Source organism: Rattus norvegicus, chromosome 10 (assembly GCF_036323735.1).
Source record: "Rattus norvegicus strain BN/NHsdMcwi chromosome 10, GRCr8, whole genome shotgun sequence".
Lineage (NCBI taxonomy): Eukaryota > Metazoa > Chordata > Mammalia > Rodentia > Muridae > Rattus > Rattus norvegicus.
In genome coordinates, this window is record NC_086028.1 from 95,872,517 (window position 1) to 95,889,132 (window position 16,616).

Genomic DNA, 16,616 nt, shown 5'->3' on the forward strand with positions numbered 1-16,616 from the left:
GCAGGCCTCGCGCCTTTCGCAGGAAGGACGTCTGCGCACTAAGATACTCAGTTCCAAGTTTGGAGCTTTTAGCTGCCAGCCCTGGCCCATCATGTAGCTGCAGCACAGCCTTCCCTAACGTTGCAATTGGGGGAAAAATCACTTTCCAGACTGTTTTGCAAGGTGTGCAATTCCATCTTGACTCCCTGAAAGTCCATCTGCTGCATCGGTCAAGAGAAACTCCACTTGCATGAAGATTGCACGCCTGCAGCTTGCATCTTTGTTGCAAAACTAGCTACAGAAGAGAAGCAAGGCAAAGTCTTTTGTGCTCCCCTCCCCCATCAAAGGAAAGGGGAAAATGTCTCAGTCGAAAGGTAAGAGCCTGTTTGCATTAGTTGCAAAAAATGCAAAGGCTTATGCATGCATTCATGAATGCATGGATGCAATTTTCGCCCGGCGATTGCATTTTTAAGTTTGAGGTTTGCCACAGCTCAGTTGCATTTCCTGTTTAGTGTGAGTCTTTTTTTTTTCTTTTCTTCTTCTTCTTCTTCTTTTTTTTTTTTTTTTTTTTTTTTTTTTTTGCAGACACAGAGAGTTCCTGTAAGGCAGGGCTTGCAGCTCAGCTGTGCATTGACATTATTTGCATTCTTCTGCTAGGATTACCGAGCCTTTTTGCCTTTTGCACAGTCAGGAGGGATATAGCAGGTTGGTAGCGTCTAAGTGTGCAATGCTTTATATAATAGTTCATTTCTTTAGTATGCACGCATATTCAAAGTCATTTTGTGTGCAACAGGAATCCAAACTTTTGAAAAGTCTCGAGGTGAAGATGAAAGGCAAAACTCGCCCTAAACTAGTAGGAAATTTCTGTGATCTTATATTCTTTGGGGGAAGGAACCACTGCGGTGCCAGCGTTCAGCTTACATTTTTATTGATTTCGCTTTGGACATTAGGCAACTTTTGATTTTTAAGGGAAGTAAAGGTGAAGTGTGGAGAGCAGTGTATTATTTAAAAAAAAAAAAAGTCTTGCTTTTCCGAGATTTTGTACTTTGTGTCAACTGCTTGCAGAGGTGAAGACTCAAAATGTGTTTGGCCCTTTGGAAGATGCTTTTGCGCCTGGGGGAGGACTTTAGGGGGTGAGCAGCGTTATTTGTGCGCATTGTATCAAACCTGAGCCGACTACACTGTTTCATTGGCAACTACAGTGAAATTTTGTAAGTGTGTAACTGCTTAGACTTGGTAGGAAGTTCTATAATAGGTCAGAAGTTCAGGACTGTGGTTGCCTTTTTCTTTTTCAAATTTAATTAATTAAAAAAATGTTTTGTAAGGCTGTATTTTGCAAACTTACTGATGTTCTGTAGCTGGATTAAAAAATAAAAGAGTCCTGCATGGTGTCACTGAAGAGATGCGTAGGCGCCCGTGAGACCTTTAATGACTTGTTTCAAGAGCAATCTTCCTTGACATAGAGAAATCTGGTGGTATCTGAGAAATGCCCCAAAATGAAGAGGTCTGCTAGGTTACCTAAGAACACCACTAGAGCAAGATCTGGGGATATTAAAGTATCCAGTAAGCTTTTTGCCACACTGCGTTTGGAGTTGTGATACCATTTAATTCTACCTGATGAACATGACGTATCTAATCCCGTGACAGAAGGGATTGTTCTTCAGAATTTAAAGGAAGACTGTTTATGGTCGTTTGTTTCGTGTTCCAGGTCAGGGGAGGAGGAAATATTTTAACTGTTTCAGAAATGTGCAGATGAACCTGGGAATTGGCATTTCTTTTTTAAAGGTGTGGATATTCCTTAGCTAGGAGAATCTCAAAATCTTGAGCAGAGAAATCAGAGTGTACAAGAGTCAGTCCATGCGGTAGCAATACTAAAGAAATAACTCCTAGTTACTTTGTATTTGGTAAACATTCACTCATTCATTCAACTCAGCTTAATATATGTATGTATGATATCCATGTTTATGTCTGTATACATGTATGCATAATTATACATACATACACATGTATATTTGCATGCATGTGTTATGTGCATAGAGTTTGGGGGGGTACACGAGAATATTTAAAATGAAGTCTTTTTCTTCAAGAATTACCGTCTGGTTTGAGAAAGTGAGAATGTGAGGACATTTTTGTGACACAGACAGCAGTAGGGATTGGGCAGCGAGATGGCCCAGGACGTAAAGGTTGCCAAGCCAACCTTACTTCCATCCTCCAAAGCCAAACGGTGGAAAGAAACTCCTCCAAGTTGTCCCTTGACCTCCACATGTGCACCATGCACACCCCAGACACACAGAATAAGTAAACGGAATTATAAAACAAAATTTAAAAGCCCAGCTATTGAAGAGGCACAGGGCTACCATGGTTCAGAGGCCACAATGAGTCTTTTATTTGGGGAGTTGTAAGGACACTGCGGGAAGAAGGTTATATGTCCTATGATCCGGAGGACACCTCACCATCACCCAATTTGAACCTTGGGCTATACATTAACTTCCTCTTGCCATAGTTTTTGGGCTTACTTGTAAGATAATTCCTTTCTCAGCAGGTCTTTTTTTCCCCCTTTGGAAGCTAACAGGGAGGTATCCACTCTTGATCATGGACCAGGGGTGGGTGGTCCTTCAAGTAATTTATGCAGATGAGCTTTCCCAACCAGACCTTGCTTGCAAACTCTATCTGGTCTGAACATGAGGCCTTTTGTCCAAAAGGAAAATTATTGGTGGAAAGATGTGGGCAATCATTTCAGAAATGGCCAAGGAGCCTTGGCCTGGTCTTTTTATGTGGACTACGCCTGGCTTAGCAGGGCTGTCTTCAAATAGCCAAAAGCACTCTTTCTTTCTTTTTTTTTTTTTTTAATTCTTCTTTTTTTCTACTCAGTTCCAGACTTCTAATACTCTAGCCAGAAGAAATGGGAGGAACAGTGAGAGGTGGGCACAGTCTCCCAGTATTGAAGAATTTAACAGCGTGTTCAATTCGCGAACCTTTACGAACTTTTCAGATCACTATAATTCGGTTTTTACAGACCTCTAATTTAAGGCATAGCAGAGGCAAAGAATTACAGACTGCCCAGGAGCTGGAAGGACTGGGCTCCTTCTCCCTAGCCTTTTTACCAACAGTGAGATTCCGAGAAAGAATTTTCTTAAAAAGAGATTCTGTTTTCCACAGTTGTAAGTTTAGGTGGTATGTTTCTCAGCTTGTTTGTGTTAGCTGTCTGGGGTTGAGCTTTTTCTTTTTCAAATATTAAAGCAGTAGTGTGCCTTTTGAGGAAATCTGAAATGTAAGTTAACAGGAAGGGTCCAAGAGAGTGCCGGAATTCCTGAATATTACAGGAAGGCAAGCCACAGGAAAAATGTGTCATCTACACTACCCGGGAGAGAAAGCTATTGTGATCGGCCAGAATGGTCTTCTGAGGAAGAGAGGGAGGTCTAGCATCTCCTGGTTTACCTGAAAATATATAAACTTGACCCCTTTAGAAACCAGTCTTTCTTGCTTCGTTTTCTATTCACCTTGGGAAAAAAAAAAAAGCCCCACAAAACAATATGATCTTATTTTAGTTGAATGTAGTCATAAGTAAGTCATGTAAGATATGCTCCCAAGGCGTACTTGGAAAATGGCAGGGGCCATCTCAACCCTCCTGCGTTAATCTCTGCTCCTGTAATTCACTCCCCCCAGGGGGGCACCAGATGTGTACACTGCTCATTCAGTGTACATGCCTTTGTTGGGTCATATCAGGCAGACTTGTCATGCTTGGCCTGTAATCTGAGCCGGTGTGTTTTATAACTCTGTCGGTCTCAGGACACCCAGGCAGAATTGGCACCTTGGGCCTCCTGTTTGTTTTGTGTTGGTGTTGCTTTCTGTCCTTTCTAGCATGGTGTGCATGTGCGTATGTGTGTGTTGGTGATGCAGTTTCTGGACACGAGGGTTGAGATTCTCATTCCTCTGTTTTTCACAGACTAATGCCTTTTTTTTTTTTTTTACCCCCCCCCCTCAATCTATTAAAACCTAAAAAAATCTACATGGAGTAGTTTTAAAACTTAAAATATTTATGAATAGTACTTCTTTTATTATAGGAATATTTGATAGAAAAGGAAAACAAAAATGTCTAATTGCTGTAGAGTACATTGTGACATGCACTCTTTAGGCTTTTGGGCTGTGCCTATGTGTCGGAAAAAATGCAAACTATGTAGCCCACGAGTGGCTACTAGACTGCTTTTTATTTCCCCAATGTACTATGAATTATGTCTGAGTCCACGTCTCTTTACATTGCAATATTCAGTTCCACTTCATTTGCTTAAATAGAATTAAAGGAATTTGAGTACCTGTTTACCTCAATAGCGCACATTGCCACATGTTCCTGGGCAGACGATGGCAAGAGACTAAATTCCAGGAAGTCAACTGCAGATTGTGAGTGTCTGATTCTCCTTTATCCCCCAATATTTTCTCTCTATTTCAAAACTAGGCTTTGATTATCATTATTATAGAAATGGTCCATGGTCGTTGAAAAATTTAAACCGAAGAGAAAATTCATGATAAGAAGACTGAACCTGAGCCAACTTTTGATGCTGTGCGTCTTTACTCCTAGAACTAGGTAGGCAGGGGCAAGTGGGTCTCTGTGAGTTCAAGAGCATCCTGGTCCACGTAGTGGGTTCTAGGTCAGCCAGGGCTGTATAGTGAGTATATCAAAACACACACACACACACACACACACACACACACACACACACACACACACACAACTTCACCTCAAACTTCTCAGGGATAATTACTGTTCATTTTTGATGACTAACTTTGTATACACAGTCTTACATGTGTTATTTTACTGTATGGGATATTTTTCTTAAAGCCTCCCATGACACTTGGCTGTCTTCCAACATTAGCACACAAACAGTGGCCTCATTCTTTGTCACAGTTGTGTATTTTAACTTGTAAGGGCACAGCCATACACTCAAGTCTTCCGTGAACTTTCACACAGTTGCCATCCTATTTGCGGGCATAAGTGGCATTGCAAGGAATTCTTTGGAATTAGATTATTGCACAGAAGCCCAATTCATTCATTCATTCATTCATTCATTCATATTTAAAAATCATTCATTCTTTCTTTTTTTAAAGTTTGTATTAGAAACATTCTCATATGGTATCTTTTTTTTTTTCCCCCCCGGAACTGAGGACCGAACCCAGGGCCTTGCGCTTGCTAGGCAAGCACTCTACCACTGAGCTAAATCCCCAACCCCATATGATATCTTTGTGATGGTATTTTTCACCTCCCCCAACCCCTCTCAGATCGTCCCCACCATTCAACTTCAGGTTCTTTCTCTCTCTGAAAACAAAAACAGAAACAAAACAAAATCAAGATGGGCAAAGTACAAAAAAAAAAAAATCAATAAAATAAAACAAAAAAAGGAGCAAAACAAGAACCAAAAAAAAAAAAAAAAAAAAAAAAGAACCAAAAAAAAGGAGCAAAACAAAAAGCAGAACACACACACACAAGACATACACACACATATACATACACACATATACATACACACATACACACACACATACACACACACACACACACACACACACAAACACACCCCACATATGCACCCCATGGTGTCTGTTTTGTGCTGACCAACTACTTTTTGCAACTTGATAAATGGTATTTATATTTGATTCCTACTTACATTTTTTGAAGTAGTAAGTTGAAAATGTTCATTTTTCTTGACATTTCTGTTTCATTTGGTTTTTCCCCCCTCATAAAATATATCTTTAACATTTCACATAAAGGTAAAATTACTTTTATAGTTAGGCTTTAAAACCTCAAGACTGTAGAGGTTAGATAATCATATGTTGGAACTTCGGTTCTGTACAAGTGAATGGTTTCAGTCCTTGATAAGTTCTAATTTTATTTTTTTGACCATAGTGTCTCGTGTACACATCACATATTTTACAATGTAAACTCAGTGTGTTTACACTGTCCATTGCTGTCCAGACCCACGGGGAAATAACGAAGATAAATTATAACGATCGACTCTGATTTCCAGACTGAAAAATACTCTTATTTCTGGGCGTGTCGAGTTCTAACGACCTCTACAGAGAAAAATAGCTTTTCCCTAGTTTTGTAAGTAATTTTTATGCAGCACCTGTGGACCTTGAGCGAAAATAATGAGTTGTTTCAGTTTTAATTACAAGGCTAATTCCGGGGAACAGTTGATTTCAATTTACACTGTTAAAACAATTAAGGCTACAGTTGAAATTGGTGAGCACCCAAGTTAGGAGTCAGGCAGGTGTGACAGATTCTTTAGCTAATCCTGAGGAAGCCTGCCTGCTTGCGCATTCTGGGATGACCTGATAAGATTTAAGAACAGGGGGCTGGGGATTTAGCTCAGTGGTAGAGCGCTTACCTAGGAAGGGCAAGGCCCTGGGTTCGGTCCCCAGCTCCGAAAAAAAAAAGAACCAAAAAAAAAAAAAAAAAGAACAGGAAAAGAGTCACCTGAACGGGTTTGTCACTGAGCAGGCCAAGGCCTTAGAATGAGTTTGGTGATTACAGCAGCACAGGTAAAGGTGACTTGTGATTCTTGGTCCAAAGTTCTTTTCTCTGAGCTACAGAGCGACGTGGTTCATCCACGTTTGAACTCCTCCCTGCTCCCTCAGAATTTAGTGTACTTTACGGTTTTTTTTTCCCATTTGTTTACTTTGTGGGGAGCAGACTGGGGGGTGGGGGACTGGTGATAAAATCATCAGAGCTTTTACTCTTCGCCCAAGAAATGGTGATCCATGAATTATGGTGGTTGGATTTCTTACCAGTTCTCTGCTAAAAGATATATTTTGCAAATGCTCCCGTTGCTTACCGAGTAGGGCCGTGAGCTTTAAGCTCTGTAATTACTGTTTGCCTTTTATGAACTAGCTCCTTTTAAAAGATCTGGCTGGGTAGGTAACCTTCTCATATGTTTGTGCTTCTGTAACTCTTTCAATGTTCTGTTTCGTTTATCCAATAACTGGTGATCGGTGGTAGGCAAATGCATTCTGAAGTTATTTTTTTCATCAGTAAGGGTGGTTGTCATTCCCTCCCCTAAAAGGTTTGGGGTAATTAAGCTGTAAACACAGTTGCCTTTTCTCTTCCTTGTTTGCATTCAAAGTCTCATTATCTCTTTGCTTGATCATTTGGAAGCTGCAAAGATAGCAAAAGGATAGTGACTGAAGACCGGGTCCTTCCTAGAGAGCCCTTTAAACAGGTTTAAAGGTTGCGTGGTCCTTTATCAACTTCTTGTTTTAAAAACTTGAGAGGTTGGGGACGATGGATCAGTAGTTAAAGAGCGCTTATTCTGCCTCCAGCTCTTGTTTCAAGCCTCCAGCACCCACATACAAACTGTGCAGGATTATAAGTCCCCGTGTCCCTAGCATCGCTTGGTAGAGGGAGACAGGTGAACTTCAGCGCTCCGTGGCCAGAGAGCCTAGACTGAATGCTGCCTTCTGGTCCAGTGAAAGAAAGATCTTGTCTCAAGGCAATAAGGTGACAAGCCGATAGTCCTCCGCGTCTACGTTGAGTACGTGCCTGGGTATGTACCTGCGCGCTTACGGACGTGTCACGCTTGGGTAGCGCACACATATACAACCCATGCAGACACAAGCACGCACGAACAAAGCAAATGGGAAAAGTGACACGCCGAGGATGTTGCTCGGTGGTGAAGGAGGTGCTTAGTAAGCGGCCCCAAGATGAACGGCCCAAAGGAGATAGTTGGTGGGACAGAAATGAGTGTCTCCGTCGTCCCTCGCTGCTTTCGTTTTCTATGGAGCTTTTGAAGGGTTATTAGAAGCAATTGAGAAAATGTTAGCAGTAGGCTTCCCTCCAATAAAACAGATCTGCGAGCACAGCCGCTCAATCCTGTGATTCCTCACTTCCGCCTTGACTGCCACCGAGGCCATTGGCCACCCCTGCCTGCCTGGATTGTGTTCCCTCAGAGGACCTTCCGTCCCTAAACTTGTCTGTGAAGTTTGATGTCTAGACAACTCGCCTGCCCTTTCCACTTTGAAGAGGAGAGTCAGGGAAGTCGATCACAAGCTCTTGTTACTCTGTTCGCTGTGCTCCGAGTCGAGTACTAAATGGGCAGCTGTGCTTTTTAGGATGTACGCCTTACCTCTGTAAGCGCCTTGGGCTCAGTCTTAGAGGTGGATCCCTCCGTGCACAGCGTTTCGAAATGCTGTCACCCCTAACCAACTCCACCATCCTCTCTATGTCACTTTTTGCTGTGGTCCCTTTTCATGTGTCACGTTTGGAAATATCACATAAGTCCCAGGGTCAGATGCTAGAAGCCTTACTTTACAAATGAGCAAATTGACTCTATGTTTTCCCTCATGCGGCTGATGGGAAGTGGAGGGGGCAGGAAGCAGGAGACGATAAATAAATAAATAAATAAATAAATAAATAAATAAATAAGGCCATTTCCCATGCTTTAACCGGCAGCCAGAAAACTACGACCGCTGTGGCACATCCTATGAGCTAAACCGATTCCCTGTTCATTTTTGGTAGTGCCAAGAATGTAACCCAGGGCTCCCTGCCCTCTATGCCTGCCCTGCTGAGCTTTATCCCGGCTCTAATTTAAATTTTTTAAACTGACACCTCACATGTAGGGTGCGGTATAATAATTCAATAAATACATACAAGGAGCGCTGATGAAGTTCAAGTAATTGTCTTTCCTCTCCATTTCTGTGTACTGAGGACCTTTACACTCTGCTTGGCTGGTTATTTTGAGATGTATAATTTCTTTTCAACTGTACGTGCCCTACCTCGGGTCAGGACAGTGCAAGTCATTCTTCCTGGGCTAGGGATTGAAGCTCTATTGATAGAGTGCTTGGTTATCATGCACAAGGGCCCGAGTTTGATCTCCAGCACTGCCTAAAAGGGGCTTGGGGGTGCACACCTGTAATTCTATCGCTTAGGAGGTCGAGGCAGGTGCATCGGAAATTCAAGGTCTTCCTTGGCTACATAGAAAGTTGGAGACTAGCCTGAGCTATATGAAACTGAATTTCAAAGATAGATGATAGAAAATAGACAGATTATAGATAGATGATGGATGATAGATAGATAGATGATACATAGATGATACATAGATGATACATAGATGATACATAGATATACATAGATAGATGATAGATGGTAGATAGATAGATGATAGATGATAGATGATAGATAGATGATAGATGATAGATAGATAGATAGATAGATAGATACATAGATACATAGATGATAGATAGGAAACAAACGTCAAGAAGAGGGGATAACTGCTTGCATTATACTATATTTTACTTCTTATTACCAGTTTTCAACAATTGCAAATAACCACAAAATGATTATTTTGTGGCAAGTGAAGGGGATATAACATCCAAATTCAGTGCCCACAAGTAAAGTTTTATAGTTATGATTGATTAGTTCCTGTGGCTGGTGTTAGCACCCCAGTATTGGGATGGAGTAGTTCTAACAGAGATTCTGTGGCCCACGAAGTAGAAAATATTGGCCATTTGTCCTGGTCTGAAAACGTTTGCTCCGCCGACTTCACTCAGGTGGGTGGCGTCAGTGGGGTCTCGTTATGACAAGGCTCACAGGCCGCCGCATTCCTCCTTGACTTTGATGGGACATTGTTAACCTGGATCATCCTGGCCTGCCATTCCTCTGGCGACCTCTTGGGCCCAGCTCACAGGAAATGTCTGAGTGGCCTTTCTCCTAGCGATGAGAATGTAGGTCGATGCTCATTTCTGCCCAAAGCAGCCACGCATTTCCTTTAGCCCGTTCGGGGGTCCTTTCCCCTTCCCTGTGCGGCGCGCTTCCTGTTGGCTTTGCAGCCTTGAGAAGTCGCCCATTCATTTTCCTCCCCGTGGTCTCCATCCTTTCCTCGATCCCGTGGTTTGTTAGAAAGTGCGTCCAAAGTTTCACGCTCTCGCCCAGACGTCTGGGCTTAGTTGATTTTCCTCACGACGTGGCCCAGAGGCTCCATCGATTCCTTTGTGTGGTGATGAAAGCCTTCTTCCACGCTCGAACATTCTCCTTGCTACATGGAGAGTTTTCAGGTTCTCGTCTTCTGAAAATGCTGGAAAGTTTGCTTACGATTATCCCTAAAACCTGTGGCTTGTGTAATGGCAGCTTCTTGGTTATGCTGTGAGTGTCCCTTTGCTTATAAGAGTTACTCAAGTCGGGGTTGGGGATTTAGCTCAGTGGTAGAGCGCTTGCCTAGCAAGCGCAAGGCCCTGGGTTCGGTCCCCAGCTCCGGAAAAAAAAGAAAAAAAAAAAAAAGAGTTACTCAAGTCATGTGCGCTCTGTATTTAAGAGGCATGATTGTCATAAAGGTTCTGAGAGGGAAGGAAGGTGAAAGAGAGACATTTTGGCAGGACGAGACTAGATATTTTTTAACGTGCCTTGATTAAGAGACATACAGGGAAGGAACTAGTTTTCAGGAGTCCAGAAGGGGGCGCTGCTGTGAGTTCTCTCCGTTTCAGACACTGTGCTTCATGATGCCTGTGAATTATATCGATTCTTGCTCAGTGAGGTGATATCCCATTTTGTAGATGGGCAGACCGAGGCCAGAGAGGCTAAGAACTCAGATGTTAGACTGACAGTAGCAGAGCGGAGGTTGTAGTCAAGGTCAACGGAAGTCCCGAACCTGAGCTCCGATCTATTCCGCTTTGGAACTGCACCTCCAAAGTCAATTTGCAAAACCCCATGCACAAAAGCAATGGTTGCAGATAGAAAATTTGACCTGACTCCATAGGGGCTCAGATGGATTTGTGCATGCCTGGGTCCAGTTTGGTAGTTAAGAGGGGTGTTCTGTGGCTTTTTATAAGTTCTTTTAGACATGACTCTAAGTGTCTGTTGAGTGGAGAATGCTGAGTCTGACTCATTCTGATTCTACATGTTGAACTCCAACATACACTTCTCTTTGGTTGAAAGAGGCTGATTACAATCGATCAGCTGACTGGTATTGATGAGTATCTCCTGGAAGTTTATGTTAAAACATTGGTAACAGATGGTTTCCTTCGCTGTTCGTAGGTTGTACCATCAAGAAACTGAATCGACTCAAACCTTGTGTGTGTGTGTGTGTGTGTGTGTGTGTGTGTGTGTGTAAATGACAATGCTTTAAACCAGAACATAGCCAGCCCCGGTTCCCTTTTAGCTTAGCTATTTCCTTTTCTTCCTGGTTATTTCTATAGAAATTTATCAACTGCAATTTCCTTGAAATTATGAATAAGCCTGTCTTCCTCTTGTATTGGACAGTGTGAAGAAACATGAGATTACATCTGTGTAGCTGAGAAGCTAGAAGGAGCTGGGAATGACTACTTATTTTTTTTTATTTACTTTATTATTTGAGACACACTTTCATTATATAGCCCAAGCTACTTTTGAGCTAGCTATGAACAAGAAATACTTTTGGACTCCAATGGGCTAGCATTGAACTTGTGGTGATCCTTCTGCACCCACGGCGCTAAGTGCTGGGGTGGCAGCGCTAAGTGCATGCCAGCTATGCATCGCCCAATGACTGCCTTCTGGTCTTTTCTCACAGCTGAAGCTGAGTAGCCATGCCCATGTAGATATTTAGCCTCTTCTCTTATCCTCTCTCTTCTAACCACACATGAGGCAGGAGGTCTTAGGCATAAGAAGCAAGGCTCTGAGGGACCATTGGGAGCAGGCTCATAAGAGCCAGTGGATACACAGAAATAGCTCTTCTGGGGCGTTTGAAAAGGATGCATTGCGCACTTACTTCCCTTTTAATTTACCCCTTTCCAAACTCCATACCCACGTTGCCATTTGACAAGCAGAGCAAAACCCAGAGCAGTCAAGTCCCACAGACTGGACCGATCTAAAAGGGAGGCTCCGGTATTGAATTTGTTTGGACCGAATCCACATACAGACTTTTGAAAAGCTGGCGGGAGAGGTGTGGCTGGGTAAGTGTGATGCTGGGGAGATGGCTCAGCAGGTAGGAGCATTTGCTGCTCTTGAGAAGGACCTGGGTTCAGTTCCCAGCAGTCACACCATGACTCATTATCTCCAGCTCCAGTCTATTTCCTGCCTTCTTCAGGCTCCCACGAACACCGGTCATGCATACGGTGCCCATACAAAACACCCTGCACATAATAATAAATCTTTTTAAAAAAATACCGTGCAGGGCGGAAGTGGAGAAAATACACTTGATTCTACTTTTCTCGTTATTCACTAGGAAGCCTTGAAAAAATCCACTTTAACCCCAAGTGGCTCCTGACACTAATTCATGGAGCTGTCAGGGAGATTAAACAAGGTCGTGCACGCTATATACAGTGCTCTCCGTGTTTGACCCGCTGTCATTTTGCAAGCGCTCACTGAGGGCACGTCTGTGTTTGAGGTACTCCACTAGAATCAACCATCACTCCATAATCACATTTGTCCCACTCTTCCATGCCCCTCAGCCCTTAAAGGCATTCTCACGCAGGAGGAGATAAAAAATGTTCACAGTTAAGTTCGTCTAGCGCTCGGGTGCCGGGTGGATAACAAGGAGGCTAGGAAAGCCCTCCTAATTGGTATGGGAGTGGTCACGTGATCTTCGGAGTCGATGAGGATTTGAGTCCCTGATCCAAAAGTAAAAGAGAGGAGGAATCTTGACTCTAATATCCAGGGGCAGCGACCGAATGCTGGTATAGGCAGGGCACTTGCTCAGAAGAATACTCAGGCAAAGGAAAGTGCAAAAGAGAAAAATGACCAGGAAAATACCTGGGTAAAGACCCCCTGTGTCTTTTTGAAGCACTTCCTTGTCCGCAGCAAGGTAAACGGGGTTCTGTTTGTAAGTGGCATGCGTCCTGTATCTTGCTTCTAGATGGGCTTTTGCATTGTAGGAAATCCAGGAAGTCTAGAGGTTAATAGTTGAGCAAGTCTGTCGTATCAGCCAGGTTTATAGGCGCTCTGTAATTATATAAGCAAACTGTTGGTTCAATAATCAGCGTCTTGCTGGGTCAGGGAACATTTTCCAGAGCACGGTTGCCGGTACAATTTTCATTTTTTATAACCTACTCACATGCGAGCTTCAATTTCTTTGTACCTTTCTCTTTTTCCAGAGCCGTTTGCCGGAGGAGCGAAGTCATACACTATACTTCCGAATTCTCACTTTAGAGTGGAGTTCTAGAAGCTTCTTTCTCTTACTGACCTTATCGAGACAGTCATATGCGCGTGCATATCATTTATCTCTTAAACTGTATTTTCTGGGGGTTACCGGTACATATTATAATGGCACATCTAGTGACATAGTTTCTAAAAAAAAGAGTACAGTTTGGAAAATAGATGATATTTTGTAGAACTGATAGATTAAATTGTTTCCTTTCGCTAGTTCAGCTTCAAAACCCAAGTGACCTTCTGCTCTCAGACTCGAAATGGGCTTTTTTTGTCCAAGAACCCTGCACTTAGTCAGCATCCTTTCTCTTCCCTGACTCTGTTCAAAGTTAGAAGAGTGCGTAAGGGGTGAGGTGAACCACTCCCAGGAGGAGGTGTGCCAACCTCAGGGCTGGTTCGCCTCATCTTGCTGAGCAGTTACAGAAAATGTCAAATGCAGCCAGGTGCAGAGGACACGCGAACCATAGTGTTTCTTTCAGGTTGCTTGCCCAGTGATCTGTGAGATTTTGTTCTTGGGCGAGCTTCTGTTTATATAGGGGAAGTAGGAGAGGCTGCAGATTACAATTTTGGAAGTGGTTTCAGAAAAGAATTGAGATGTTTTGATGTGTTTGAGTTAGAATATTTTCTCCATCCTGAAATTCAATCTTTTTTTTTTTTTTTTTTTTTTTTTTTTTTGGTGAGTGCTTTTGTGTTTCTCTCTGTGTGAATGTGCATCTGTGTGTATGTTGTATGCACGTGAGTAGGTCTGGGCATGTGCATGGTTGTGTGCGCGCGCACGTTGGGTGACTCACAGCTTCCAGCTTCAGGGAATCTGGTGCCTCCAGTCTCCTTGAACACCTGCACTCCTGCACTTTAATGTGCATGCATGTGCACATAATTAAAAAAAAATCACATACTTCTTAAAAAAGAAAAAAACTTTGGTAAGAGAAAAGTCACCTATCTAGTTTCTAGAGACAATGGCTTTTACTGTCCTGGGGCTCACTGATCTGGCTAGACTGGCTGGCCCAGAAGCTCCAGAGACCAGTGTGTCTCCTCCTCCCCAGCACTGGTATTACAAGCATGAACCACTACAGTCGGCTTCTTTGTGTGGGCTCTGGGGATCGAGCCTTGGTCTTCACACTTGCGTGGTAACCACCTTTTCAATTCTTGGATTTCAGTCTTTCTGATGTTATGTGTCTAAGAGAAAGTTTCTGGTCAGCATTGAGGTGGCAAGGCTTGGAAGGCTGGGTCTTTCTTGGTTAGAGCATTCCTGACCAGCTTAGCCTGATCCTGTGCACCTTGCATAGTGCTTTGTGGATACAAAGACAGAGTCCTATGTCTGCCCTCTAGAAGCCTGCTGTCTTGTGGGGTGCATTTGCATGTTGAGGCTGCCGGGACAAAGTATCACATGTTGGTGTGGCTTGAATCCCAGATATTTAATGTTTCCTAGATCTGGAGGTTGGAAGTCTGAAGTCAAGCTGGTGGTAGTTTTGCGTCTTCTGAGGGATAGGGTGGCTGTCTGTGTTTCTCTCCTAGCTTCTGGTGGTTTATTGGCAAGCCTCCAAAGGCCCTTCCTATGTAGACTCACCACCCAGATCTTTACCCTCCAAGTCACATGGCATTCTACCCTGTCTGTGTGTCTGGATTCAAAATGTCCTCCCCCCCCCTTTTTTAAATAAGGGAACTAGTCATACTGCAACAGGGGCCCACCCGATTCCAGGGTGACATCATCTCAAGTAATGACATGTAACCACCCTGTTTTCCAGTTAGGTCACATTCTGAGGTGTTAGTAGTTCGGGTTTCAGAGCATTAAATCTTGGAGGACGTGGCTCAGCCTATGACTTGGGGGGGGGGGACAAAAATGCAGCAAACCTATGCTAGCCCGCGTGATAAGCAGGTAAGGTAAGGACAGAATGCTTTAAGGCATGTGGGAGACCGGGAAGCCTGTCCGCAAGGGAAGGTATTTTTCTGGCATAGTAGAGCTTAAAGTGTGCTTCCCAGGAGAGAATAGGGAGGTAAAACAAGAGCCTTGCTCGCTGGCGGTTGAGAGCTTCTAAAGTGGGGTGTGTTGAATTGGAGAACGAATGTGTACAAGCACGTGTGAACACAAAACAGCGTTGCTATCGATTCCCCAAACTGACCATTTATCAGTAGTGAGACTAGTGAATCGCTCTCTGTGGTTGCTATGGGCAACTCTGAGGTATAGACACAGATGTGGGGGTTTTAGGGGTTGAGGGGAAAGGCTTCTTTCCCATTGTAACAAGTAGTCAGAGTCTCAGTGGAGCAGAGCTTGGGAAGTGAGAGTTAGGTCTCAGCATCTGTAGCCAAGAGAAACTTATTTTTAGAAAATGACTGTGAACCTTAATAATAAAAGTAAAAAAGGGCTGCACACGTGTTACCAAGCTTTTGCAATATTGATTTCTTTTCTTTTTGTGGTGATACTGGGGACAGAACCTGTGACCTCGCATGCATGAGGCAAATAGACCTCCGTTGACGTGCATCCACAGCCCTTGGTTACTAACAAAAGGCCTTTTAAGTTGCATGTATGTGTACGTATATGTAAACTAATGAGCGTCTTCATCCTTGTAACGTGATCTGGACAACCAGCTTAAAAGTTACACCTTAGAATGCCAGGAGCTACGTCATGAGAAGAGACAATGAGGAAAGAAGTGGTTGGTTATGGCTTGTGATGTGTTGATGGTTAGTCACTGGGAAATAGCTCTTTTGCTTTGGAATAAGTGTTTATCATGTGTCTACTGTCCCACTGGCAGCTAATGGAGAGTCTGGAGGCCAGGCAGGTAACCTGGAGAATGTCATGGGCGTGTCTGTGTGTGTGTGTGTGTGTGTGTGTGTGTGTGTGTGTGTGCGCATGTGCACACATGCGTGTAGGTGAAGATTAAGCCCAAAGCTCATAAAACCATCACCCGTGTCTTTGCACTTAAGGGTGCTATAGAATGAACTGATATAATAAGAAAGCTGGGAGGAAATGCATGGAAAAGGAAAGGGAAGGAAGGGAGGAAGGAAGGAACCAACCAATCAACCAACCAACTAACCAGCCAACCAGCTAGCCAACCAACCAACCAGCCAGCCAACCAACCAACCAGCCAACCAACCAACCAACCAACCAGCCAGCCAACCAACCAACCAGCCAGCCAGCCAACCAACCAACCAGCCAACCAATCAACCAACCAACCAGCCAGCCAACCAACCAGCCAACCAACCAACCAACCAACCAACCAACCAGCCAACCAACCAACCAGCCAACCAACCAACCAGCCAGCCAACCAACCAACCAACCAACCAGCCAACCAACCAACCAGCCAACCAACCAACCAACCAGCCAGCCAACCAACCAGTCAACCAACCAACCAACCAACCAACCAGCTAACCAGCCAACCAACCAACCAACCAACCAACCAACCAAGCAACTAGTATGCCTAGTTAGACTTATATTTCAATTAGCTGTAATGTGTAGTGCGAGGTGGTCTTAGGAGAGGTGAACCTAACAACCAAAGAAGACAGGCAGGAAGTTAGGAATGAAGTAAGTCATGGTGGA

General features: G+C 43.6%; 1 protein-coding gene across 2 annotated transcripts in view; it reads left to right on the forward strand.

Annotated features, from left to right (window-relative positions):
- Positions 1-230: 230 nt before the first annotated feature.
- Map2k6 (mitogen-activated protein kinase kinase 6) overlaps positions 231-16,616 on the forward strand; it is a 115,001-nt gene continuing 98,615 nt past the window's right edge. The window contains exon 1 of one of the 2 annotated variants that reach the window (NM_053703.3): positions 231-353. In NM_053703.3, coding sequence (NP_446155.1) covers positions 338-353 — 16 coding nt within the window. In that variant the 5' untranslated portion in view covers positions 231-337. Of the gene's footprint in view, positions 354-520; positions 12,741-16,616 lie in introns of those variants that run through there. The other variant, XM_039085034.2, reaches the window with a different exon arrangement.